The sequence below is a fragment of the Corapipo altera genome, unplaced genomic scaffold (assembly GCF_003945725.1).
Source record: "Corapipo altera isolate COAL_440 unplaced genomic scaffold, ASM394572v1 1, whole genome shotgun sequence".
NCBI classification, from domain to species: Eukaryota; Metazoa; Chordata; class Aves; order Passeriformes; family Pipridae; genus Corapipo; species Corapipo altera.
The window spans coordinates 31,357,514-31,385,444 of NW_020884873.1; the positions used below are offsets into that span (position 1 = coordinate 31,357,514).

A 27,931-nucleotide genomic window follows, 5' to 3' on the forward strand; every position below is an offset into this window, starting at 1 on the left:
AAGTGCTTAAAGAATGGAATTAAATTTGCTAACTGCAGTAACTTAATTTGTAATTCCAAATCTACCAATTTCTCTGGTTTTCTTCTAACTCCTCTTCTTTTTATCCCTTTCCTTTTTACTTCCTGCATTATCTGTCTCTCCAAGTAGCACATGGACAGGTGGTATCTCTGTCTGCTCCCTTCTGAGCCCAGGAACTGCTCTTAGTGACACATGTCAATTTAGAGGCAGTTTGTCACATTCTTTAACTTCTCCCCTGTATCCCATACTCTCCTCTCTACCTCCTCTTGAAGCTATCAGTCAGCTACTAAACAGTTAAATGTAACCTTATTTCCATAAGCTATACTCCACTCAATATTATATACCCAGAGTTAACTGTCAGAGTAACTGTCCTTTCCCGAGTTCAAGAGTGCTCAGGTCTTTCTGTATACTGGACACATATGAGAGAGAATTTCAAAAGCAACTCAAGTGTCATCACTAAGACATGACAAATAAAAAAATCCAAAATAATGGCCTTTGAAGATCCTAACTACAGGAGTTCATTCAGATCACATTCATTCATATGATCACAGATCAAAGGATTTCATGGTGCGATGAATTTGAAATCACAGATGTCTTCTCACTATAGCAAGCTGGTTTTCAAATGAGACTCGTATTAAATAGTCCACTTCAGTGTCTGAAAATATACTTCACGTCAGGAAACAGAAGAATCTAAAAATAAGGCATTTAATTGAAAAAAAAGTATCTCACAAAAATTGTATCTCTCTCAATTCCAGAAACCACAACAGTATTAATAAAATCTTAAAAGACAACTAATACAGCTTTTATTTAGAAGCAGCATAAATCCAAACAGTGCAGAAAATTCCCAAGGGTTTATTGTTACAGTTTAAGTGCATATATTCCTTTTATAATTTTGTGCCTTTTCACAGGAACAGACAAAGAGCAGCTACAGAATTTGTTCTTTTCAGAAAGCCTTTAGTACTTTGAAATCTCATCTTTATAACTGGGTAATATAGTGAACTAATTCCAGTGATGAATTCCAGATTTATATAGACTTGATTTCTAAACTCAAGGTGTTAAAATTTTTTTAATATTCCCACCAAAGGTGACATAATAAACAATTCAACTGAACTAAGACAGGCAATATACACAAGATATTTGTAAAAAAACCCAGATGTTCAGTACAAAATACTCACCTATCTCTAAAAATAAAAAGCTTTTTATAAGTTAACAGTATGGGCCCCAGTTTCTGAATGTCGACAGTGAGAGGTTATTATGAAGGTATCGCTGAAGTTTAAATACCATCTGTACTGGCTGAATTACTTCTACCTCTTTTACAGATGAATGATGGAAGACACAATCACCTAACATAGGAGCATGAGCATCAAAAATTAAATTCCCATTTTGAAATGGTTTATAAACGTGACTTCCACCATTTGCTACAAGGATAAACTCTGTAGCTTCTTTGGCTGAGGCCATCATCTCTAGATACAAGCCCCAAACAAAATGGGAAACATTTCCACTGCTGAGAAATAACCAAGGAGTATAGTTTGGTCAGAATGGTAACCGTTATGGAACAATTCTGTGCTTATAGAAAAAATGTTCTATTTCTAAAGAGATGAATGTGAATTCACAACTGTTATCTTTATTTTTACATTATTTAATAACTACCACAGTATTGACAATCTTCATAAATATCATTAGTTTTGAAATAAAGATGCCAAAAAAGCACAGAAAAATTTATTATTCTTACTGGAACAGCTAGTCAGTTTCTATTTTAAATTTGGATTGTTGCTTGACATTATGGAGCAGCAGCACTTTTATGAATCCTATTCTCTGGGAAGTGGAGATATTATCAGGATACCGAACAGACAACAAGGCTTAACTCTCTCTTCCCTGTCCAAATACTTCCAGAAGATCTTATGTACTGTAAACTATGGGAAATAGAACTCACCCACTTCAACCATGTTGCCATTGCCTATATAAAGCTGCAGTGTACTTTGTGTCTAGTTTGGACAATACCCACAATGCTCCATCACACCAACTGATACGGATGATATTTCTATTTCCAGTTTCTTGCCTTTCCAGATGCTGAAGACTGGAGAGAACACAGATGCCAACACTTCAGCTCCATGAAGATAAATGAAGCAAATGCTTCAATTCACTTGGCAATGACCTACATCCATCTGAAGAGCAGCAAGAGCATATTGACAAAGTGCCTTCCAAGTCCTGAGAGATGCTGATTGCCACACGAGGCTTACAGCCTTAGTAAGTTGGCTCTCTGAAAGTTCCAGATCCCTCTCTTCAACAGAATTCAAGTAGAATCCCTTAGAGTCTCTGAGTAAGACTGAACATACATCAATCACATGCAGAAAACCTTAGACCATTTCAACCCCTTGGCCAGAAAAACCATGCCATGCCTGGAAGCACCAAAGCAATGATTACAGAAGAAAAAAGATTTACTGCGTTGTTGTCTAATATAGGTTTTCCAGATATGTGCTTGGAGTGTTTTGTTTGGTGGTTAACAACCATTCCAATGTTCTGGTCAAAACCTGGGAAAAGACAAAGACTTCATTTTACAATGCCAACCAAGCTAAAAAGACACTTAGTAACCAAGTATATGCAGCTTCCTAAATTTATTTTACCATTATGGTGTTAAACTTCTGTAAGAAGACGTCATCAGACTAAACTAAATTACAGTCAGTTTAATTTGGTACCTTCAAAGAATGGGGTATAAATGCAATACTTTATGTTTGAAGTTACTTCTTTTGAGAAGTTACACTTCTGTCAAATCTACTTTCCCTTTATGCAATTTCCCTGCAAAGAAATGAATGAAACAAGCTAAAACAGAAGAAGAAAAAGCTGTTCCAAGAGTCATTCTAAAGCAAAGGATGCTGTTTTGAACAGAAACAACTGATTAGCAATATGTATTTCCTGTCAAGATGTATTTGTTTTCAAAGGAAAATTATGGAAACAACATTATTACTTGATCTGACAGAAAGCAAGTTCCTTCCAAAGGTTGAACTTATAATTTACAGAGCAGTTTTATACTACCAGCAGCTGGGTTTTTTCCCCTAGTACGTAGGTAATTTCTTGCTCTGCCTCTATATTATCAATACTCTAGTATTGAGCTTCATTAGCTACTACTGTACACACACCACTATCCTGTATTTTGTCCAGCTGTACTACTCTATATGCTGATATAAGGATACCATTCTAGAATGATTGATTTTTAATGCCAACTCACACTGTAATGAAGTATACCTGGGTACATGCACATGCATACATTTAAGGTTCATATGAAAGAACTAAATCAGTATATTTTATATTAACTTTTTTTTCTTCTTAGATTTGAATATCTGCCAACACTCACAACCTGGAAATTTCAAAATAAAGTTGCTGCTTTATTAAAAAAAAATAAAATTCAGCACCTCAGACTGAACTTAAAAAACCCCACACCACAAACCTCCTTGGCAGGTATATAGCTGGTGTTACTGTTACCTTTGAATCATACAGTTAAATCTAGCTTTAGATAATGCAAAAAAGCTACAGAAAAATCAAACTTCAAAGACTAACAGTTTAACCCTTAACACTTGCTATATTTTAGAAAGTAGTAAGTTTCCTTGGGAAAAACAGGGAATAAATTTTTCTAAATATATCCCTCAAATGTACATAAAGTGTAGGTTCAGAGCTTAAACAAGTAGGTAAAGTAACAGCAAGTCCTTCCATTAGCTTTGTTACTTACAGAATAGGTATAGCTTGAGACTGATAACATGGGCAAATTTTAATCTAATTCTGTACAGCTATTCAAAGCTTTAATTAACAAAGGTGTGGGCAGGGATGGACCTTCTTTTAGAAACAGTAGGTACCACAGGCTATTAGATACACAAATCCAGGAATACTACCCAAAGGAAAAACACTGAGAGAACTAAATAGCAGTACAAGTTAATGTTTTCAAAAAAGACACAATTCTTTATCACCACTGTCATATCTTTTGTTTCTCAAGATGCTGCAGAGACTAGAGAAAAGAGACTGGAAAAGTAGGTTCAAGTGAGGAGGCACACAAAACCGAACAGCATGCATGACATGAGCAGCACAATTTCATCTATGTCACAGCATATATGTACCACAGCATTTATGTGTATAATATAGCATACATACTCCAGCAGTCCTTGTGAACTTGTAAAAGAAACTGTGGAACTTGTATACTGTCCCTGATGGAGCTAGCAAAGGAAGTTGCTGAGCATGAAAAAAATACATGAAATGAAGAAGAAATAGATGCTGATAAACGCACACATGCATTAGCTAGGTTTACCCCACCCTCTTAAAGCATCTGCCTCATTAGGAGCTTGAAACATTGTCTGACTGCTTAAGTGTTTTCTCTTTAGTAGAGAAATATCTAAAAATTCAGCAAATGATTGAACACTCCACTTTGGTCTTTCCTGGAATTACAAGGAATAGAGCATAAAAAATGCTGGAAAGCCAAATACAGAGCATCAACAACAGTCTGTACTTCTCACTGCAATGGTAGATCTAAGGGCCTTGTGTATCTCAGGCAGTTCACCTGCACATTCACACCTTGACTTCCAACTAATAAGTATCCAACAACAGAACCTGGAAACTTAATTTCTCTCTGTAAGCAAGCTGTTAAACACAACAGTGTCAGATATGGTTTTTAAATGATTTTTAAATGTAGGGTAAATTTACAGCTTAGCCTAAAGGTTGTCTGTAGTGTTTATTGACAGGCAATGATCCTTCAGGGCAATGAGTAAACACTGAAATAATTCAGAATCAGCCAGCCAACAATTTTTTTAAAAAACAGACATGCTTTTTTTTATTTACAGTCACAACTAGTTTATGATAAGCTTAACTTATAGGAAACAGTACTCTATGAAGCAGTGAAGAAAACTCAGAACATAAAACGTTCACATTTTCCTGGAGTTTTTCCTATTTAATTGTTAACACTGAGACTATTGCTAAGACTTCAGAGTTAGGAATGGAGCTTCTGCAGTGACAACTTAATCCAAGTAAATGGATAAAATTAAACTGACATTTTCTCTTGTAAAATGCTACTATAATTAGACAATAGAAAAAGAGAGGGCAGCAATGACTTCTTCCAAGGTAACATGTTGGAGATCTCTGGTCTCTTTCAGTAATCAGAAAGACATTAAGCTACAGTAAACAAATCAAAATTTGGAAAAGGAGCCACTGCCCTTGCTGGTTGTCATTATCATGTCCATTACTTTTACTCCCTTTGTCCTTCGTGTTGCTACTTCTGTATTTTTTCCATTTAAAAATCATGCCCTCAACCCTTCTTGAAATTCAAATCCAATTTTAGGTTACACTAGGAAAGGGGCGGGAAAAAAAGAAGAAAAGAAGAATCTTACCACTGTATTGCATTGTAGCTCCCAAATATGAATCAACAATTGATCCCAGTAGGCCAGCTGCTGCACCAAACACAATAATGGGCCATTGTGGAGCAGATATTTCCAGATCAGTCACAAAAATGAGTTGTGTTATGAAGTAGGCTATACCTACTGACATGCCCCCAAGCAAACTTGAGAGCAGGCCTACTAACGTAATTGCTCCATTAGTACCTAAATCAAACAAAACAAAGCTGATTTAAAACCTTTTTTTAAAGACTTATATTTATTCAAATGTTTTACATAACATCAAAACTGTTTGTACTGACCTTCTCCCCTTCTATCCACAAGACTCCACTACTGCAGCTTTAATTTACAATTCTCAATGTGCCGTTGAGAAGATTAACCTGAACCATTATGGTCTATTACTACTCTTTTCCTATCTCTGGGGCTAGTTATCTAGAAATATTCACTAGCATTAAATTAAATAAAACCAAACAGCAGACCTTTCAATGTCACTTGGTACTTTTCTGTTGTAGGTCACGGTGGGGGTGGGATAATAAAAAGAGATTTGCTCCAAAAAACAGACCTCAAGATGTGCATGTTATTAAAGCAATACCTCTCTAAGAAGTAGTATAGACAGACATATTTCACCAACACATTTAAAGAAAAGAAGAAAATCCACAGACAGGAAGATATTTGACAGCTCATTGAATAAAAATCTGAAGAATGCATATAAAGGTAAAAAAATACTTCCCACGCATTTAAATCCTATCCAACAAGATCTGCAACTGATCAATATGCCGGCAAGACTCAAGATAAGACACACTGCTTTAAGGCAGCAATGACATTCACTGTGGAGACAAGGTTTGACAGACAAAAAGTTCACTTGCACACCCTTGGAAAGATATTAAAGGAAATGAGTGATTTGGTTAAGAAGTGAATTTTCTGCATTGTCTGTGTTGAATATATATATTCTACTTATTAAAATATGAATGCCTGGAAAAATGAGTTGATAACTTGTATTCTTTATATTATTAGCAACATAAACACTTTTAATAGAGAGGAGAAATGACAGTATTCAGAATGATTTTAGCTCTGTGGATCTTGTGTTGGTGCATCCCAACCAATCCCAGATTTCTGACGTTTTTCTCAGTCTTTCTTGGAACTACTCAAGTTGGATGCATAATTCGAAACAGATTAACAAAATATTCAGAACATGTAGAATAGGTAACACCTTACCTACTGGAACCTGTTCCCAGGTTGTTATCAATCTTGGTTTACTTTTACTCATAACACTGCCAATCTCTGAAGCCCATGTATCACCAGCAGAGCATGCCAAAGCTCCCAAAAGGGATAAGCACATCCATGACGCCGTGTATTCCTTTGAAAAGTCAATAGGAATTTCACCTGGCCCATTTTCTATCATATATAAGAGAGCCAGCTCAGTAGGAACACCACCATTACAGAATACTTGAACCCAATTCCTCTGTCCACCTGAAGTTAATAAAAAATAAATTTCAGTAATTTCAGGCAACAGTAACTGACAAGCAACAGCAGGAGACAAAAGTAAAACACACATATATAAAGTTAAATTTAAAAAGACACATGTTTCAAACAGAAATATGGCAATTTATTAAACAGAACAGAAGCAAAAGCAAAGTCACTTGCTAATGTTACAGGGATAAGGGTAGAAGGGAGTCACAACAACAGGGTTCCTTACTGTGGATGTTACAGCTTGTCTGACCCTTTGAAAGGAATATGCAGTATTTATTCTCCACAAGGGATCCAAAAGCATGAAAGTATTTTGGCTTACCTTCTTTGTATTCTGAATCTATTTGCTTCTTTCTGTCTTTTTTCCATTTAGTAAGTTTTGAAGAAGTAACAAAAAATACAAACAAAGAAGAGAAGAAACTGTAATTTGCAACTGTAAGGATAAATCCAACCACCAATCCTAGGAAGAAAAAAGAAATATATCAAGTTTCTCTATGTAACAATGCTTGCTTTGCAAAGCAGTTAAGTATTTTGATTTTTTTTGAATATGAAGAGTATATTCATGATACCTAAGACAATCATGCAGTAACATATTCTACTGCTAAATTGCTAATTTAATTGCTACTGCTTGTGTGATTTTTAAGACCTTCTTTTGCCACAAATCAGTAATACTGTACAAAAACAAAAGACACAGCAATAAAAAAGCACAAAGCAAAATCCAGAGGATATGTAACTGAAATTTAAGAACTCTGCCTGAAGAATATTCTTACTTGTATAAGGAACAGATACAGAGCTGTGGCTGTGACTTTATCAGCAAGTTTATCATCAGTTTAGGTATCAAATCCCATGTCCAAGGTCTCTAAGATAACCACTATAACCCTCCTCAATATCTTAGCAGATACTACTTCTCCCTTCCGTTCTTTTCTTTTTCCGTTTCTGATTTTCATGCCATCTTTTAATTTCTGTAATTTTTTTAGGTATTTGAGCTTCTGGAGGTGATGAATTTTTATGTCCCCTTTTACAAAGGAGGTCTCATTTCACTCCCCATCATGAGATTACAATTCTAAATGACTGAAAGAAAATTGGCTGCACTTAGGGCAGACGCCAATATAAACCGCCTAGCAGAGCCGTTACATTAAGAGGTAAAAACAAAGAAGAGAAAAAGAGTTTTTTTAATTTAGAAAATGTCACAAGACCAGGGTGAATCACCCAGAAATCTTGCATCAAATTTCAATACACACTATTGTACACTGTGCTGCAGTTTTTATCATGCGGTCAAGAAAACTTTATTGTTCATTTGTTTGAACTAAAGTAAAATTTCATTTTCTTATTTTTGGCAGGCCAAAAAATGCCTAGAACCGCTTCTATTACAGTAAGGAGAATCATGTTCTCTTAACTGGTTTCCCCCCAGGCAGGTAGGGTGCTGACATGGATCAGTTTTAGGGTATTTCTTTACCACTACCTCTGCCATTTCATTAATTCTCTGTGAATCCATCTATATGTTAAACCAAAACATGTGATTTAAGTGCATACTGTACTGAAGTTTAAAAGAATTTTCTAGGTTTACATAAATCTAATGACAATATTAATCAGATTACAAACAGCATCACAAAATTAGCTTCCCTGTTTAAACAGGTCTGAGAGAAAAAATCAGTATGAATTTAAGGTATATATGCTTATATTTATACTTTTATTATAATAGAACTAAGTAGTAAAGGCTTAAAAATCACAAACAACAAAAAGAACATTAACTTCGTTTACTAAATGTTTAGCTTAATAGTCTCAGAAAAAACATACCTCCCAATGCACCACTGTGATCAAGACTCTTCTTCTTAAAACCCTGTGCAGCAATAATTAGTGGAACCAAGACTGAAAAAAGCCAGCGCCATGGAGAAATGGGTCGTAAAGTACCTGATAAATCAAATAACAGGGTTACAGATGATCCTTATAAGCCTTTTCAATGCCTTCATATCTCAAAAAATTATCTTCTAGTATATACTTAAAAGACTGATCTTAATAGAGATTAAAACTTTTTACCTTCTAGAAGAAAGGCAGTAATTTATTGAGTCTTTTCTGTTTAAAATAACATATCTTTTAATTGGATAATAATAAATCCTTTATTAACATCTTTTATTTTGGTGAGTGTTCTGGAATTTCAGAAGGAAATAAATACATTTAGGACGTTGATAATAAATTGTCTCCTTAGAAGACAGTTGCTGTGGATACTAGTGCTTTATGGAATGGTGTGGAATTACAAGAGCCAAGCAAGATATTATTTTCCTTTTCTGCAGATGCAATAAATTACTGCCTTAGCAGAAAGATCCTTAAAGCCTTTATATTTTAGCACCTCATTTTGACTTTAAATTGGAAGACACAAAGTTCATTGCAAAAGATGCCAAAAGTACATCTTGTAAAACACTGAAATTTAACAGTCCGAAAAGAAATTATTCCTTAATACTAAAGTTTAGAAGTCTTCCACCCTTGTTGTCTTAAGAGACAAGGAAGCTATTGATTATATCCTGAACTACACTATTTACTGTGATAGAATTTCAATACCAAAAAAAGCCAAGAAAGACAATCCATGAGGTGAAAGTGAAAGCAGGGTGACCACTTTATGATAAACATCGGCACTATCAGTTCTTCTGAGCTTGATTTAAGGCTCTTAAAAATATCCTTTAAGCTGATGACTATAGCAAGATTTCAAGTTACAGTTTTTGTTTGAAAAACCCACAAACTTTTAAAACGTAAAGCCAATAGTTAATCTAGTTTTGAGCTAAAAATCTTTAGAAGTTATTTATTACATATGCTATAGAAATACAAGACATCACAGATGTTGCTTTGAAGTAAGTCTCAATCTTATAAAATAGAGACTTCACACAGGCACAGCTTGGCTTGCTGGAGAGCTAAATATGATGCTTTTCAACAAGAACTTTTGTGTCCCAACCTTCGCACATACACAGGCTCCTTGGTGCAAAGCAGGACAAACGTCTGTGAAATCACAGTAAGACACTAATTGCAAGTGCAGATTCACAAGACAAAAACTTCTCTTCTGTGTACTGAAAAGCCCCAGTCCTATAGCAGGTGAGCAAGGGAGTCTTGCAGACAAGGGCTGACTCAAGAATTCAGAAGACAAGCACTGGCTATGTATGAAGAGACCTCCAGTGCTGTAGCCTGGTATTGCTTATCACAGACCAAGGCAGCTCTCAGTGTAAACTTCAGCGTGAGCAGTACTGGAAATCAAAAGGTTTCTTTTTCCTTGGCTAACAAATAGAATTTTCATCTTTTCAAGGACATTTTTAAACTAACCTTTTTGTATTTCATTGAAGGGGAGAAAAGTATTGGTATTAAATTACTCCTAAATATAAGCAGTTAGGACTAAGATAGAACACATTCATTGGTTTATTATGGATTCTTTGACACTCCCACTTTACCAATATTTTGGTTACTGTTTGGTGCTTAAGCATTACTATAAATTGTAAATTAATAAAAGTATGTCTGTAATATTTTTGTATTTATGTTAAAGACTGTGAATTTCATCACTTGTATGGGCTTAATCTACTAAGCCTACTAACTATTATACATTTCATTCACCTCCTCAAGCCAAGGTCTTTACACAGTCTCAGGCAAATGAACAATAGAAGCTGTATGTCCTTCTTGTTCCAGTATCATTCACTACAAACAGGAGGATTAGTCTGCAGTCCCCTCCTTTCTATCACTCCCTATATCTTGATTCACTTGATACCGGGTGTTCCACTCTCCACTGCCAATCACCTCAGATAGCAGGGACTGGAATATCCTAATTATCAGAAAAACTCAGAGAGCTATACCTTTAGAGAGCGGACATACACAAATGAAGTTGCATGTTTAAATAGAGCTTGGTTAGCTCTAAATGACACAACAAAGCCAGGTTGTGAAGCCCATTTCTGCCTGTCTTCTGCATATGTGGCATCTCATTACAAGCCAAAGAAGTGTCCAGACAACACAGGTTTAATGCTGTACCAGAACTAATATTCCGTTCTAAAACCCAAAGCACTGAAAAACACCGAGCAGAGACATCCAACTGCCATTGCAAAATCAACTTATACTGGTGGTATATTTATTCTAGCTTCTTCTGGATCCAGAGTGACACTGGGTAGTCAAGGGTGTTCATTCTGCATCCCTAAGCACTCCCAGCAACACTGCAATAACACTGGAGCTCTTCCTGAATTAAACTGGCTGAGGTCTTAAGTACCTGCCCTGAAAAGCAGTTAAACTCTTCTAGACTTGAACTGATACTGAAGGCTGTACTGCTCCTTTCACACACTGCTTTAAGAACGGCCCTAGAGGCAAAATGACACACCACAAAGAGCACTTGCATCCCTGCAACTACACACAACTAAGCCTCAGCTGCCTCAACAGAACATTGAGCTGACAGTACACACCCATGGTAGCCACTCCATGCATACATCCCCAACTTCTTATACTATTTCCTCTGTTTCTGTGTTCCTTGACCAAGGAGTTCTTCTTGCATGCCCTGTTCTGCACGTTGCTGCATGTGCATTCCTAGAACAGGCTGGTACACTCCTCCCGTGCTGTCACATACTTTCCCTCATCCAGAAAGACCTCTGTCAGCTCGCTCTTTCTTTTCACCTTTTATTTGTTTTCTTTTAGGGAAAGAAATCACAAAGGATACCAACATCTTACATTCTACCGGATCCATGGGCGGAGCTGCAAGTACGTGGCTGTCAGCACCTTCTAAACCACTGTCACGTACCGTCAGCGGTGAGATTTTCAGTTCTACTGACAAAGAACGGGGCTGTGCATACCTCTCTTCCCATTTTTTACGTTAAGCCTGCAGGGGTTGGATGGGAGGGTTCGCCCCTGGTTATGCCATGCCGGCCTCTCCCCGGCCTTTGGACTCACCGTAGTACGTACTTGCAGTCATGGACACGATCCAGAACGCCAGCGAAATACAAATGAGCAAGTTCAGGATGACCATATTCGCCATCATCTTGAGGTACTCTCTGAAGAAATCCTCCTGGTAATAGGGCATGGGAAGCCAGGGGGAGAACACCTGACGGGAAAACAAAAGGCGCAGCACATCAGCGACACCGTTACTGCCACCACCATCTCCTCTTCCTGCCGACCGGCGAGAGCCGCGGCCGGGCCCGGCCCGCACCGCCCCCGCGGCGCTGCCAGGAGGCACCGAGGCGCTCATGGGGAGGCTCCTGCGGGCCCCCCTGCTCGGCTCGGGGCCGGGCTGGGCGATGGGTGGCCGGAGGCGCTCGCACCGCCCGGCTCCGTCACTGACCTGCTCCCCCGACCGCCAGCGCCGCCACCATCCCGCCCCGCGCCCGCGCCGCGCATGCTCCGCCCGCCGCCACAGCCCCAGCCCGGCCCCGCCCGCGCCGCCGCCGCCGGGAGAGAGCGGGAGTCGCCCGGGCGTTGGCCGGGCCTGCGGGCGGCGCGGCCGTGCCCAGGTGGTGCCTGCGTTCTGTGCCTCTCTGTGGAGATTTCTCCCCTCTCTGGTATCGAGATGGGGGTCTTCGCCAGGCGCTGCCCATATAGATCCAGTTTGCGAAATAAAACCAGCAATGACACTTATGAAAAGCATGAAATCTGTTGAAAATTGTCGATACTGAAACAAAGAATTGTAATTGGACTTAGCATAAGCAGGCCTTGTTTAGTGTGACTTAGCAAATTAGAACACTTAAACAAATAGGCAAAACTGCTAACTGCAAATAGGGAACTGCCCTTGTGCGAGAGACAGATAGTTAACTAACTGTTGCTTCAAAAACACATAAACAGGCTTGGAGAAATAAATAGGTAATGAACCCTTGCTTTTAGGCACAAAGACAGGTGTTAGAAAGAAAGCCAGAAAATGTGTCTAAGGCCTAAGTAAAATAAAATGCTATTGTAATGTGTGCTTAACTGTTTAGTTTATCAGCTTCTAACCATAGAAATGTAAGAGTGTATGGCATTTATGATAAAACTGCTATATAGATCCACCAAAATTGTGAAAAGGCAGAAGACATATTTGTGGGGTTAACCCTGTGTCTTTGGCGAACAAACCATTTGTTGGTTGATTCCTTTGAGTCAGTACCAATGAGTGTCTGGATGAGGTTTGAAACTCAAACTAATGAACACTGCAAAGTTCATTAGCACCAGAAGAAAGAGACTTGAAACGTTTCCTGAAGTTGCCTTGGGATGAAAACATGACAAATCTGCCTGATGGCTTTTCTTGGGGCATGCCAGAATTACTCTCAAAATGCTCAAGTTGTAAATAAGTTGACAGTAGTTACAGGAAAGGCTCCCACTTGAACACATCAGAGGCTTTGTCAACAAAGCACAGAATGAGGTGAAACTCCACAGCTTTTCAAAACTCCATTGTTTTGAGGCAGCAGTCTCAAACAAAAAATAAATAAGAAATAAATGAAATACTCAAGACTTTGGGTATCACAGAAGATAATGTTGACGTAGCAGTTATGTATTCAGGATTTGTTCAGTGGAAGGTAGACCAAAACCTTCAAGTTTATAAACACTGGTACAGATGAGTCATGAACATCACCAACCTCAGGTGCTTTTTGTTTGTGGACTTGTGGCAGCAGCAGAATAGAATATTTATTTAAGTATTCATTGAGAGGCAGAGTAATAGGAAAAAGGGAAGTAAAAAATCTTTTTTATACAACAGGAATAGTTTTTAAACTAGAAAATTCAAGTGAATATTCTTAGTTTAAGAGTTGATAATTTCCCTACTGAATTTAAGATTATTTCTGGCTTGTTGGCACTCATTTATCTATGAGGCATGTTCTATTATTTTTCATTCAGCCTCTGGAGTAGGTTTCTAACAGGATCTGAACGCAGTCCAGGTTGTGGATTCTTTTGCAACAGAAACTTCGATATATGTTTGTGTGAAAAAATACTCAGTTATCACTCAGAGCTTCTTCAGATGTAACCTAAACTAAGGACCATATTCTGCAAAGATTTTCAGATATCTGATTTTAGCTGAAGACAGTAGGCCTATTCCAAAGATAAAAGTTAACACTTGTGTGTTTACAATGTATTTTCTCCAGGGAATTAGAACCAAAACTTGGAAGAGGTGCTTTAGACAAGGCTTTATCTTATTTCTGCTGTATTTATTGATAACAAAGACAGGTAACAACCAAATTTTATCCGAACTAGAGATCCCTAAAACATTAATACTAATGTAGTGGGACTAACTTTTGGTATATCTAGTCTTCCTTCTCACTTCCCAAATTTTTATTAAACTTCTATCTGAGCTCTGAATTTGAGACCTACAAATCAGAGACTAAGTAGCTGGGCTACTTTGTAAGAACAGGACACTTTTTGTAGCATAACACTGACATGACATTGCTTAGACACTCCTGCCAAAATCTAATTATCTGAAATTTTCAATCAGGCCAAGATCAACTCTATTTAGACTGATGGCTGAACAAGTAACTGCTTGTTCAGGTGTAACCAACTCCCATAAACTTATTAATTCAAATACACCCTTAGCTGCAATAAATTGTAAAGTAGCACTTGGCACTGAGTCAGGGATATGCCAGACTATTGTACTGGTTTATCCACAGACCTTGCATCTTGGTTTAAAGCCAAAGGTGCTGCTGCTGCTGCTGCTGGAGTTTACCTAAGTGAGAAAAGGAAAAGGGAGTACTGCTCTCCATGCCCGGTGTGAGAAAGGTGGTTCTGGTCATGAAATCTTTAACATCCATGGCATGAATAATGTTGGCTTTGACTCCTTTCTCAGCTCTAAGTCTTTTGTTAAATGTGACTTCACACATTCCTCTTCCAGTGTTTTTAATTGCCAATAAATTTTCCTGCAGTAGCTCAGTACACATTAAATGTTACAAATATATTAGAAAACGAAAAAGGAAGGAACTCTAAGTTAGACTTCTTTCTGCATTTAGAAACTGAAAGAAGTAGCCACGGTTTTAAAAGTAATGTCTACAGCAGTTACTGTAGTTGGCCCATGTGTTTAAAGTCATCTTTTCTAGATGTTGTCCTTTTTTTACTAGGTCCTGTATTATTATAATAAGAATAATATCACAACACTTTTAATAGGTAAAAGTTGGGGGTTTTTTTAAATTTAAATGGCAATCTAGATGCTTGCAATAATGTGCATTCGGAATTAATGTATTTAAAAAACCATCCCAAATCAGTAAGAAGAGTATTGTGTATATTTAATACATGCAATATGTACATTTCATAATCAGTTTTTACTTATAACCCTCCACAATCCTCATTCATACCTAATAATATTGATAAGCTTGAGAATTAAAAAAATGGCAAGTAAAAGTTGCTTGAGACAAATAGACCTGAAAGCTTTTCCTCACAGTTTCCCCTACAAATACATACTTGGAATAATAAAAATCTGAGAAATTAAATAAGAAAAAGATTGTCATAGCTATAAGCTGCTCAATATTTAGAAGAGTTTCTTCCTACCTTTTACCTAAATGTACAGGATGCAAAGCACGACCAGCGCAGTCTAGAAGAAGACAGGAATGTGAGATGATTAAAAGCAGCATGACAAAATGAAGATAATAACATGTTACTGCACGGACCATGCTAATCACTCTTTTATACACATTCTTTTCCCAGGAATACATTAGAATTTAGTTGATTTGCCATAATACAGCATAACAATTCCAAATTTTCATGAAGATACAAAGATCTTAGAAGTAGACTTTCTGGTGTGTTTTGTTTTGTTTTTCTTTTTGTTTTTGTTTTGTTTTTATTTGGTTGGTTGGGTTTTGTTTGTTTGTTTTGGGTTTTTGTTGTTGTTTTGGTTTGGTTTTTTATCTCTGAGATAGTACTTTCCATTTCTCTTTACTGCTTAAAACATTATTCATATTTGTGCTTGATAGAATGCATTATGAATAATATAGATTGAAAGTAAAATACTAATTTAAACATCTTCTATTCTCCATTGTTAAACTTGTCTTTTCAAGTGATTGAAGACAAAACACTGTTAAATACATGAAATTAAAAATCTGTAAATGTTGTTAACATTGTACTAAGTATAGCTGTTTGCAACAGCCTTGAATAATATTCACACTCATAGAAAAGAAAAATAGTAAGACTGTAAAATTTTATGCTTATAGTATCATTAGATAGTTACAGAAAACAGAAGGGAAAAAGTAATACTGCAGATAAATATTTGCCTTAAGTAGAGCATCCATAATTAGTAGTCGCCTGTGAAAATACCAATGAAATTGCAAACAGTAATTTTCATTCCAGAGGAGTTGCTATACAGATGAATTCATAACATTTTTGAGGCAGTCAAAAATGTCTGTAATTAGCACTATAGGGAAACTATTCATAGCAGGATTTGTGGACTTTAAAGCAGCAAAGAAGAGTAAATATACAACTGTCTCACTGAAAAAGAACAGAACACAGAAAGAAGCTTTAAATATTATATTTATTAAATATGTGTAGACAGGCTTTAGCTTTGTGTCAAATCAGTTTATCAATGACACCAATTAAATTTATTCATAGTAGCCTAAAATGTTTTCAGACATTTTCAGAGTATCCAAAGTATTACTTTGCCTTCCAAAATTGATTTGGTATTTCAGTGGGTATATCAATTTTATTTCAAGTTAAGCATTTTGTACAGTGTGTTGTCAACACTATTCTCATCCCAAATTCAAAACAAAACACTGTACCAACTACTAAGAAGAAAATTAGTTCCATCCCACCCAAAACCAGGATAGTGTTTTACTTATTTCAGTTCATGTGATTAGATGAAATCAATTCTATAATCTTTTCTCATTGAGATTCTGGGATACTTTCAGGGATATAAATCCATCCCTTCTGGTCTCACATTTTCTCAGTTGGAAATACTTTAGGATGGCATTATATATCCTGAGACTACACAGGATAGTTTTCTGATGAAGCAAGATTGTCTTTTTTCTGGTCATTTACTACACATGACCTACCTTTTTACTATTTGTTTACACTGTATTTTTCTACTTCAGTAATAAATTCAGGAAAGGAGCAATATATTGAAAGCAGCAGGTGTTCAGGCTTCTCATATTTCTAGTATATTTTTACTTTACACATGGAAGTTAAAGAGATTGATCTAGATTGTAAAAATAAGATAATGAAAAGAAAAAAGGTTCAGCAATGGGTAATTCAGTAATGGAGAAGAGTAAGTAAGGCAGGTAAAGATCTGAAAGGATGATGCACAAGGAATCACCATCTTCAGTCATAGGCTTGCCAAGATGGTAAAGAGGCTTTAAAGTTGCTGAGAGAGGGGAACCTCTATCCATCCTACTCCTACCAGTTTGATGCCAGTGCCAGCAAGAGATGCCCAGAGTCTGGAGAAGGATCATAAGTCATCACGAGAGCACCTGAAGAGCAGCACAAAGGAATTCCAGACACTCCAGCCAGAGAGTTGGCTTCATCAAGGGGTCCAACTGATGTGGCTTCATGCAAATGCTCGCAGCATGGGGAATAAACAAGAGGAGTTAGAGACGTGCACTCACCTGCAGGGCTACAACCTTACTAGAATCATGGAGATATGGTGGAGACAAGACTGCAGTGTTGGAATGGAAGGATATAGACTCTTAAGGACAGACAAGGGAGATGAAGAGGTGGTGTTGCCCTCTTGTGAGATCCTGGATCTGAATCTCACTGAATTATTGATATGGGTTGGAACCAACTCACTGTATGTGTGTGTATCTAGGGACGGGCTGGGCCTGGACCTGCAGGTACGTAGCAGAGCCGGAAGGCCTGCATATAAGGCCTGTGCTGAGGGCACAGGGCAGAGCTGGAAAGCAAGACCTGCTGCCCACGCAGAGCACATGGCAGAGCTGAAGGCCCTGCAGCCGGGCTGTCGGTCAAGGCAGACCTGCCTGGTAGCCAACCCACACCACACCCCTGCAGCCTCTGACTGGCTACAGCACAGCTCACTCTGGCCTGGAAGGCACTGACCAGATATCCTGCTGGGATCCTGAACTCTATAAATACATGTGGTGTCTCTCTCTCTCTCTTCTCCCTCTCCAGCTGGCAGCATGTCAATCATTGAATCTTGTTGGTAACTATTCTCCTCTCCTTTTTCTCCTTCTCTCTTTCTTTACCCCTCTTAATCCGTTTTCTTCCGTTACTCTTTTACTAAAGCTGGTATATGGATTGTTTTTAGTGGGTGTTTCCTGTGGAATGGGTCTTTGTGCTGCATGTTTTAGTGATATGCTTTTTTTCTTGCTTTATTTTACTCCTGTAAAAACCTTTTGCCAAAATCTCTCATTTTTCTCACTATATTAAAAAGAACTTATCTTAGAGAAGAGTGTGTGATTCTTTCTCTGGACGCTAATTAGAGGTTATAACAAACTAAAAGGCTTTTAAAAAAGTCTTAAATAAAAATGTAACTGCTCTGGGCAGTTTATAGCTTAATCTGGAGTGCAACACCTCTACGTCAATGACCAGTTGGAGTGTGTGGAGCTCCACCTGTGGATAGATAAGGAGCTGACTGAGAACTTATGGGTCAGAATTAAAGGCAGGGCAAGGACAGGTGACATTATAGTTTAGGTCTGCTACAGGCCACCTGACCAGGAAGACCAAGTAGATGCATCTCTCCTGTTGTGGGTTGACCTTGGCTGGATTCTAGGCACCCACTAAAGTCACTCTGAGCTGGGAGAGGTCACACAGGCAAAACAAACTCAATGTGGGGTTAATACTAAAGTTTATTACTATCAAGGTAAGATCTAAAGAGTGAGAAATAAAACAGTCTTAAACACAATTTCCATCCACCCCTCCTTCTTTCCATATTCTCCCTCCTCCCCCCCGCAGTGGGGCAGGGAGACAAGTCCACCTCCTCGGGCAACAGGTCTTCCAAATCTGCTGTCCTGTAGGTCACTTTTCCATGGGCTACAGGGGGACAGCCTGCTTCACCATGGTCCTCACCACAGTTACAGGGGGGACCACAGCTCTGAGTCCTTCCCCTACTCCATGAGGTCCCTCCCACTGGTAACAGTCCTTGATGGACCTCTCCAATGTGGGTCCATCCCTCAGGCAGTAGTTCTTCCATACCTACTGTCCCTAGGGTCATTTTTCCATGGGATGCAAGGGGGGGGTCTCTACACCCCGATGGTCCTTCAAAGGATGCAGACCTTCATAGTGTGAGCTGTACCAATGTGGATCCCCCACAGGGCCATGAGTCCTACCCAGGAATAACCTGCTCCGGCGTGGATTTTCCTCTCCATGGGCCACAAGTCTCTTGAAGGATTCCACTCCGTGCTGGGCCTTCCACAGGGGATAACAACCTTCTTCCATGCATCCATCTGCTCCAGCGTGGGCTCGGCTGTACCACGGCGGGCCACTCCAGCCCCGGCCCAGCTCAACTCGGCCGGAGGAGAGGGAGGTCAGTGCCTGCTGGCAGGGGCCACTCTGCTGCCCTGGCCCAGCCCACAGGACACCCCCACACACCTCTCACAGTTCACCTTGGGGGCTTTGGTGCTGTCGGTGCTATTCGGCTCCTCGGGCAGGACGGGCTCCAGCATGGGCTGCTCGCAGGGCGGGCCCACACTCTGGCCCCGGCCGCCCCTTCGGGCTCCAGCACAGGCTGCTTGTGGGGCGGGCCCAGGGGCTGCAGGGCCGCTCCTGCATGCCCTGGCCCCAGCCCCAGCCCTGGCCACCCCTTCACAGAGGCCGCCGGTGCCTGCTCCAGGCTAGGTGCCGAGAGGCCCGGGTTGGGCTGCCACTGCCCTCCTCGCAGTGGGGGAGGCAGTGGGGCTGCCCAGGAGCTTCGATCAGCTCTCCCCTGGCTCGAGAATTCTTCTGTGCAACAAACTTGTTCTTAAATATGTTATCACAGAGGCGCAATTATTGACTCTCCCTTGGGAAGCAGCAGGAAGTCCCTCCTGTAGCCAGCTATCATTGGCTTCACTGAGGGGGAAACTTCTAGTAGCTTCTAACTGAAGCCACCCTATGTAGCCCCCCCCCACTACCAGAAAAAAACCAGCCACCTCAACCCATGACATCTCCATAGACAGACAGGAGCGACATGATGTTCATGGGAGACTTCAACCATACCAGTATCTACTGGAAGGACAACACAGCAGGGCATAAGCAATACAGGAGATTCCTGAAGTGTGTTGATAACTTCCTTCTCCAAGCGATAGAGGAGCTAAGAAGGAGAGGTGCTTTGCTGGACCTTGTTCTCACCAACAAGGAGCACCTGGTGGATCACGTAAAGCTCGAGGGCAGCCTTGGCTGCAGTGACCATGAAATGGTGGTGTTCAAGATCCTTAGGGCTGTGAGGAGGGCACACAGCAAGGTCACTGCTCTGGACTTCAGGAGAGCAGACTTTGGGCTCTTTGGGGATCTGCTTGGCAGAATACCATTGACTGGCATCAAAGCTGCATCTTGGCTCTTTATCAATGTATGAGGCAGAGAGCATAGTCTATGCTGACAGAATAATAGCTATGCAAGAGAACAGGATTGGCTGGCTTTTAGATTTAGATAACTTTTAAATGATTCAGAATCATTAAGTTACATACATTTTTATACTGTGAAAACATATGTCCTTCCACATCTGCCTCAATACACATGGGTGTAACTTGTAATACATAATGATTCAAATCAGCAGTTTGACCTGTTTAGGCAGACTGAGAAGAAGTGATGGAACTATGCACATATATATTTTTTCCACATAGATCATAGTTCAATTTTAGGATCCTGTTCTGGTTTAAGCCCAACTGGCAATTAAGAACCTCGCAGCTGCTTGCTTACCTCACCCCCAACCCCGGTGGAATGGGGAGGAGCAAAACTTGTAGGTTGAGATAAACACAGTTTAATAATTGAAACAAAGTAAAATATATTAATAATAGTAAATAATAATAATAATGATAATAATGATAATAAAAAGTAAAACAAGTTATGCACAATACAATGGCTCGCTACCCGCTGGCCAATGCCAGACCCAATCCCTGAACCCTCACTGGCTCCCTTTCCAGGTGACTCCCCCAGTGCATACACTGGGCACGATGGTCTATGGTGTGGAGTACCCTTTTGGCCAGTTTGGATCACCTGACCCAGCTATGATCCCTCCCAGGTGTTTTTTGTTGCATACCTCCTCACTGGCAGAGCATGACACACAAAAAAATCCTTGGATAAACACAACTTAGCAACAACCAAAACACCAGTGTGTTATCAACATTATTGGCATACTGAATCCAAAACACAGCACTGTACCAGCTACTGAGAATTAACTATCCAAGCCTAAAGCAGAACAGATCTTTACCAAAAGAACTATGTCACATTTACCTTTACAATGTTAACAAACAATTCTTGTAAGTACTGCTGAAGATTATTTTTTTGTTCTCCTGACTTCAGAGATCCACCCAGTGTCATAAATGGGTATTGAAGCCCCAGAAAACCCTGTCACTGAGTTTGCCTGCTGCCTGCTCCCTGCTTCCCCCGCTCCTCCCCCTTTTGCCCATGTCCCTATCCTGGTTTGTCCCCCCACTTGTCTGTCTCATGCTCTGCCCTATGTTCTGGCCCTTTCCCCTCCCGAGCTGACAAAAGACAGTGTGCACGCGTGAATAGGGAATTCTACTTGCACCCTTCCTCGTGTCCCATCCCCTCTTCAGACCAGGGCAAACCAGGTTGCCCAGAGCCCCATCCAACATGGCCTTGTCACTACCAGGGATGGGGCATCCACAGCTTCTCTGGGCAACCTATTCCAGTGCCCCATCACTTTCATAGTGAAGAATTTCCCTAAGCCTACCCTTTTTCAGCTTAAAGCCACTTGTAAAAAGTCCCTCTCCAGCTCTCCTGTCAGTCCCTGTTTCTAGGTACTGGAAGGTGCTATAAGGCCTCCCTGGACCCTTCTCTTCTCCAGGCTGAACAACCCCAACTCTCTCAGCCAGTCTCCATAGGAGAGGTGCTCTAGCTCTGTGATCCGGCTTCAGAGTGTGCTTCCACATCAAAGATGTGGAAGCTTATTATTGCCAACCATGTACAAATCGAAGAACTTGCTGTCCTGACTCACACCTCTGTACTTGCACAAGAGCCATCGGTTTTCCTTAGCCATCTGTGTTACACTGATTTCTGATATGCCTTTGGGGCTATGCACAACTGTGGGTACCTTTGAAAACAACTCAGCTTCTTAACATCCCTTGGCACTCTCATACAAGTGCCTTGCTGCTATGTTGAAGGTCTTCTGCAAGCGTTATTATTACCTGCTCTTCTAGCAATAGTAAAATGCTAAACTTATGTTTTCCTCATGATGATATGAGAGAATGCCTTAATTGATCAATCAGTGGGCCCTTCTGGCTGGCCCACTCCTGAATATGCTCTCATCAGCCTTTCCACAGAGCAGTCACCACTTGCTTCTCTTTCAGAACAGTCTGTTTTACACGACCCAGCCCTGGGAGATGAAAACACTGGTTGCACCAGGGCTGCCGGTTACACCTTGATTCCTTATGGTCCTCCCCTTGTTGAACCTCAGGTTCTCCTCCCTTACCTTGCTGGTGTGACCCACCTGGTGGGGTTATTGTAGCAGTGTAACAAGCAGGGTTTGCCCAAAAGTTTCTGTAAGAGCACAACAATACTGCAGCACTTGTCCAATTTGTTCAGTCTATAACATCAGATAAAGGGTCAAACCCAAAGTTGCAGCATACCCAGACCCATGGGTTTCCTTTGTAAATTTGCAAGTGGATTTTATGGAGATGTCCAAATGCTGTAACTACAAATACACTTCTGTAATCATAAACATTTTCTTAGGATGGGTAGAGGTCTGCCTATGTAGAAACACAGATGCTACTACTGTCACCAAGAAACTTTTGAGAGAATGCATCATTTTGATTCCACACAGTGGAATACCCCTGGTACTACAAAGAAACCAGGGGACTAATTTCTCAGGATGTGTTGTCCAGGGGTTCTGTAAAGCCCTACAAATCCAACAGCATTTACACTGTGGAGCTGTTGAAAGGAAGAAATCTGTTTAAGAAATATACTGGCCAAAATTTGTGAAAAAGCTGGCCTGAAAGTGCTGGATACTTTTCCTTTGGCCCTAACATACATCAAGATCACTGTGAATAAAAACATATGCTATGTCCAATTGAGGTTATAATGGGTCAACCCATAAGGTTACTGCATATCCCACCTAACCCACCACACAGATCCAAGCTACAGGTGACTGTTGAGGTTATGTTGAATTACTGCAAGGCTCTTACACTGGGAAGACTATTCGTTCACAGGTTAAAAAAAAATAATCCTTCCATAATTTGCCTCTGAATGTGACACTGTTGGGGACCATAGACCTGAGTCTACCCTGAGGTGCCACACAGATGACTCAAGATAGACAGCATGGAATTCATGAAGATGCTCTGTCCTCCAACAGTTGAAAGTCTTTATATCTTCGTATAGACTATTAAAATAGCTTTCTTCAGTTGGCCTACCATTACACTAAAGACTTAAATGTTTCAAAATGTTGGGTGTGTTCTCATATCCCTCTTCACTCTAGTGAAGGTGTCATCATGCTTCCCATAGCATGTAATTTGTCAGTAAAACAACCAATCTGGAATCCCCTGAGGGCAGAAATTCCTTGTCCAAGGTCATCCTCACAGAGAACAACTGGGAACCGATCCAAGTTGATACAATAAAGACATGCATGAAGCTTTAACTCCTACTCACCAACTGGGATTACTTGCACCTGGGAATACTTGTTACTTTAAAGCAAATGCAACATGCCACCTGGGACAGAGTAATTCTCAAAACTGCAGGACATGATAGGATATTGCTTCTATATGTTTCTAAAGTGTTTTTAACAAAAAGAATGGTACTCTACCTTTCATACATAGGTTACAATGCTACAGTACAATTTCACACTCCTCATCAGAAAAAAACCTAAAATAATTGTATGAAATTAACGTGAAGTGTATTTTTTCACTCTTTCTCCTTCCAACGTTCTGCATGGAACCAAACCCATTGCATTATTTATCTGTCAAATAGAAAAGTTACAATTGCTTATATTATTTTAAATCATGCTATTCTGAGCTTTTAGTTTAGATTTTATGTTTTAAGGAATATTTGAAGTATCTAAAAAGCACTGAGGAAAAACCATGAAAATATCAAAATCATGGAAAACAATGCAACTTAATCTTCTATATATGTACTTGCGTATATATCCAAGTGTAAAAAGTTACCACAGACAGTTGATCTGTTAAGTATCTCTAACCTGGCTGTGGCATCCACACACTGTAAATAGCAACATAAATAACTATAATCAACCATGTACACAATTTAAAGAATGAAAGAACACAAATCATCCCATTAAAGGGCAAAAAAAGCATTACACACCACAATTTTTGGGGTTCACCTTGGACTAGGTGTACAAGTACAAATCAACTACAATACAAACTCAACAGAAAAAGCCTACAGTCTTCTTTGCCTTAAAGAGGGCACTAGTTCTATGGTTCAGTTTCTGACTTTGCTTGTTTACTGCTCCTCAACATGCTATTCACTTTTAGGAGTCCTACTGAAAGGCTTGTGTAGAGTCTCCAGTACCAACACAGGATCCTCAGTTGAAAACCTGTCTCAGTTCAAAGAGACTGGTATGTTTGCTAAAGAGGATGAGTTATGAGATAGGCCAAACTTCTCTCTCTCAGCAATTGTAAATTCAAAATTAAGAGGCTTTAATCGAAGAAGTGTGGAAAAACAGAAGAAATAACAACCCTTTTTTAAAAGATATACGTATGTTGGCAAAAACAGTAACAGAACACAAAAAAACTAGACAATAGTCCTGTACCAAAAAGTCCCCTTCAAACAAAAGAAAAAGGTCTGAATACTTCTCTGTCCTTTAGCGCAGTTCTAATCACGGTTGGCGGGGGGCGCTGTTGGATCGCTGGAGGTGCAGAGCCTGCAGTGCTCTGTGTTGACCTGCAGGGGGCGCTGTTGGGCTCTGGCGGTCACCGCGCGGGGAGGGAGGGGTCTGGAGGGTGATCTCGGGTCGTGGGAGAAGCCGAAAAGAGAATGGGGACCCTTCCCCCAATGGAAGAAGCGGGAAAGGAAAACAGTCCACCCCCACGGAACTCACTGTTGTCCTCAGATGACGGTGTCCCAAGGCTCCTCCTTTCTTCTCCCAGTAAGCACAAAAACTCTCCGATGAAAACGCAGCAGGTCCGGGCCGGAGACAAAGACAGCCTGCCCACAAGTCAAGGTCAGCAGTCACGGCTGACCAGGGCGAGAAGCCAGAAAGACCGGCCTCCAGGCCTTCTCTCCAACAGCACGCACGCAAGACCCCCATCTCCATCCCAGAGCGAGAGCTCAGCCAAAAGTGACCTCTCCCTTCTGAGAAGAGCCAGCAAACCCCTCCCCCAAAACTCCTCCCCTCTCCCCCCACTCTCTGATGGGCCATACGTTAGGAATGCGTTCGGCCAGCTAGGTTCTTTTGTAAAGCTAATTGTCCCCCTCTTTCCATTCAAACTCCGTCTTTCCTACGGAAACTCCGTCTTTCCTACAGTGGAGGCAGGGGGAAGAAAAATTCCCCCCCTCGGATTTCTAACCTATAACAAAACCTCTGAGGATAAAGGGTGCTGAGGTTCCCTAGAGGAAACTGCCATTCTTTTCAGCAACATCTAACAGGAGGAAGTTAACTGCTACTTGAGTGTGTTATGTCTGAAGTTACCTACAGTGATTATTTTATGTTCCTAAAAATAAAGTCTCTTCCAAAAGAAAAAAGCTTCTTGTATGCACTTTGTAAAAGACAGAACTCTCAGAACCAGCTCTTTCATCAGACTATTAATACCTGATGTGAAAACCTAAAATCACATTCTCACATCTTCCAGATTTTAAAAAAGTCTTCTTTAGTAACTGATAGGTACTGAATAATGGAACAGTCATAAAAATTAGATTTTTCTCATCACCAAATGAATGTCTGAGAGCATATCAATGTGACTGATTCATATTTTAGCATTAACTCACCATAAATACCAAAGTCAAGATTACAGTCTACTTTTTTATTTGAAAAGCTTTTATAAATAGTCTTGTTCAAAATATCTCATTTTAATCTCCTATCTCATATAAATATTTCATATTTATACCTTGTAATTTTAACACATCCAAGGGAATATTCATTAAGGCATTTAATATAATTTGCTCAGATATATCTCTTGGTAAAATATTATTTGATTTTAAGCATATAATGAGGCAAGTATTTAATTCTATCATTTACTGTGCAGCTCTGCCTGCAGTTTGAATGTGACTCTTTGTTCTTTTCTTCAAACTTACTGTTTCCTCTAATTTTTACTTCTTTTTACTTTCATATGCCTTTGAAGATAATTAACTGTGTTCAATAAAACTTGTTTATACTTAATGTTTATTTTGAAGTTGGATGTTCCTTCTTGGATAGAAACTGCTTTCTTCTTTGGAAGATTTCACACAGGTTTCTGTTAAAAAAAAAAAGGACAAAAAGAAAATCCAGAAGAAACAGAACAACAAAATGACATGAAGTTGTGCAACTACCGCAGTGCCAAATTATGGATTAACTGAACATTGTATCAGCTGGCACAGGCAGAACACAGGAACAACCACAAAAATGCAAAGAATACATTTATTTTTATTACCTCACCAGCAGGGGGATCCCCCCTGAACCTATGATTGTAATTGACACTTGCAATGCAGGAAGAACAAAAACAATCATTCAATTAGCTTCAGTCAAACCTTACAGTACCAAAAGATACAAAATGTCTTTTATATTCTGAAATATGGCCCAGTCTTTATAACTCATATGGGGCTTCTGTAAAAACAAAGTTCACTTTACTTCTTATAATTGAATGATAAACATGTCAGTAATTTTCTGCTTCAGACTTTGAAACAAATCAAATTCCATGCTCCAGTATTAAAATGTATGCTTTCCTATATTTTAAATTATTCAATTTGTACTTTACTGAAAAAATTGTTAGTATTTAATACAAAAATTTCTTCTTCTGCAGCAATATAATGTTTCAAAGGCATGAAGTCACATTCAGCTAAAATAAATTTTTTCTTTTAAATTTACACATTTTTAGACATAATGAAACATTACAAAATTTTTTCGTCTATTATCCATGCCATAAGCAAGAAAGTTTCTTAATGTTTTCTATTTGAATGGCAGCTCCCTTGCAGTTTTTGAATGCTTATGGCCTCTGTTCAAATGTGTAGGTACCAAAACTATCAGAAAAACACATTCTTTTTACAGGTGTCATTTTATTCTCTTTACAGAAAAGAATTTAAAACTATCAATTTTTCTGTTGACTGTGATGAATCTGCTTCTTCCTGAAAATTTAGAATTACTTGCCTGATAACCCTGGATGACAGCAAAAAGCAGGCAGTATCAGATGACTGAAATGAAAGAAGGGACATATGATACCACAGGATATGCAAAACCACTGGAAGATTCTCAGGATCTTCTTTTACAAACGGTTAAGTGCCTCAGCAAGAAATTTATAGTACAGATCATATAGCATTGTTGAATAAATACAGCACACTTGTTAGATGAACAATAGGCAAATACGCAGAAACAACAGAGTGGGAATACCCACATCAGGTTAATTTCCCATAAACAGCTGCTGTTTTGCCAATACTAATTTTCCTTCCCAGTCTAGAAGATACTAATACTAATTTCCTTCTGGTGTGTGAAAATACTTAGAAATAAAGGCAACTGTACAAAGGAAACAGGAAACAGATATGCAAAGTTCTGGGGATGCCCAAGTAGGAAATGTGTGCTGGGAGGGAAATTTCTGCACCTTTATGTAGTGATACTGAAACTTCTTTGTAACTACAGTGGATTAGATTTCAGACACGGACATAGGCACCTAGCAATGTTTAGGAAACCTGCTTGACTTCCAGCTGCTACTTCAGAAAGTTTTCAGTAGGTCTTGTGTCATATTTGCATATGTTTTAGTGTTGTGGGTTATGTAAAATAGTGTAAGCCTGATCTTAGAGATCCCAATTATTTAAACAGAAGTACTGACACAAATAGCACACTACTGCAGAATGATGGATACCTGGGGGAAGGGAAGGGGGAAGGACGGAAGCAACAAACTTTGAACTTACTTCATTCTTCCCTGTAAATATCTTCACAGAATCTACACTTT

General features: G+C 39.5%; 1 protein-coding gene across 3 annotated transcripts; it reads right to left on the reverse strand.

Annotated features, from left to right (window-relative positions):
- Positions 1-798: 798 nt before the first annotated feature.
- TMEM19 (transmembrane protein 19) lies at positions 799-15,316 on the reverse strand. 3 transcript variants are annotated; one of them, XM_027663096.1, is made up of 7 exons: positions 15,297-15,316; positions 11,757-11,907; positions 8,652-8,765; positions 7,177-7,314; positions 6,603-6,857; positions 5,385-5,594; positions 799-2,549 (listed from the first exon to the last, which is right to left on the reverse strand). In XM_027663096.1, exons 2-7 carry the CDS (start codon positions 11,884-11,886, stop codon positions 2,386-2,388), a joined length of 1,011 nt encoding a protein of 336 aa, XP_027518897.1. In that variant the 5' UTR covers positions 11,887-11,907; positions 15,297-15,316; the 3' UTR covers positions 799-2,385. The 3 variants fall into 3 exon arrangements, with proteins under 3 accessions (XP_027518897.1, XP_027518888.1, XP_027518879.1); XM_027663087.1 differs by lacking the exon at positions 15,297-15,316 and adding an exon at positions 12,145-12,193; XM_027663078.1 differs by lacking the exon at positions 15,297-15,316 and having other exon boundaries at positions 11,757-12,066.
- Positions 15,317-27,931: the final 12,615 nt, after the last annotated feature.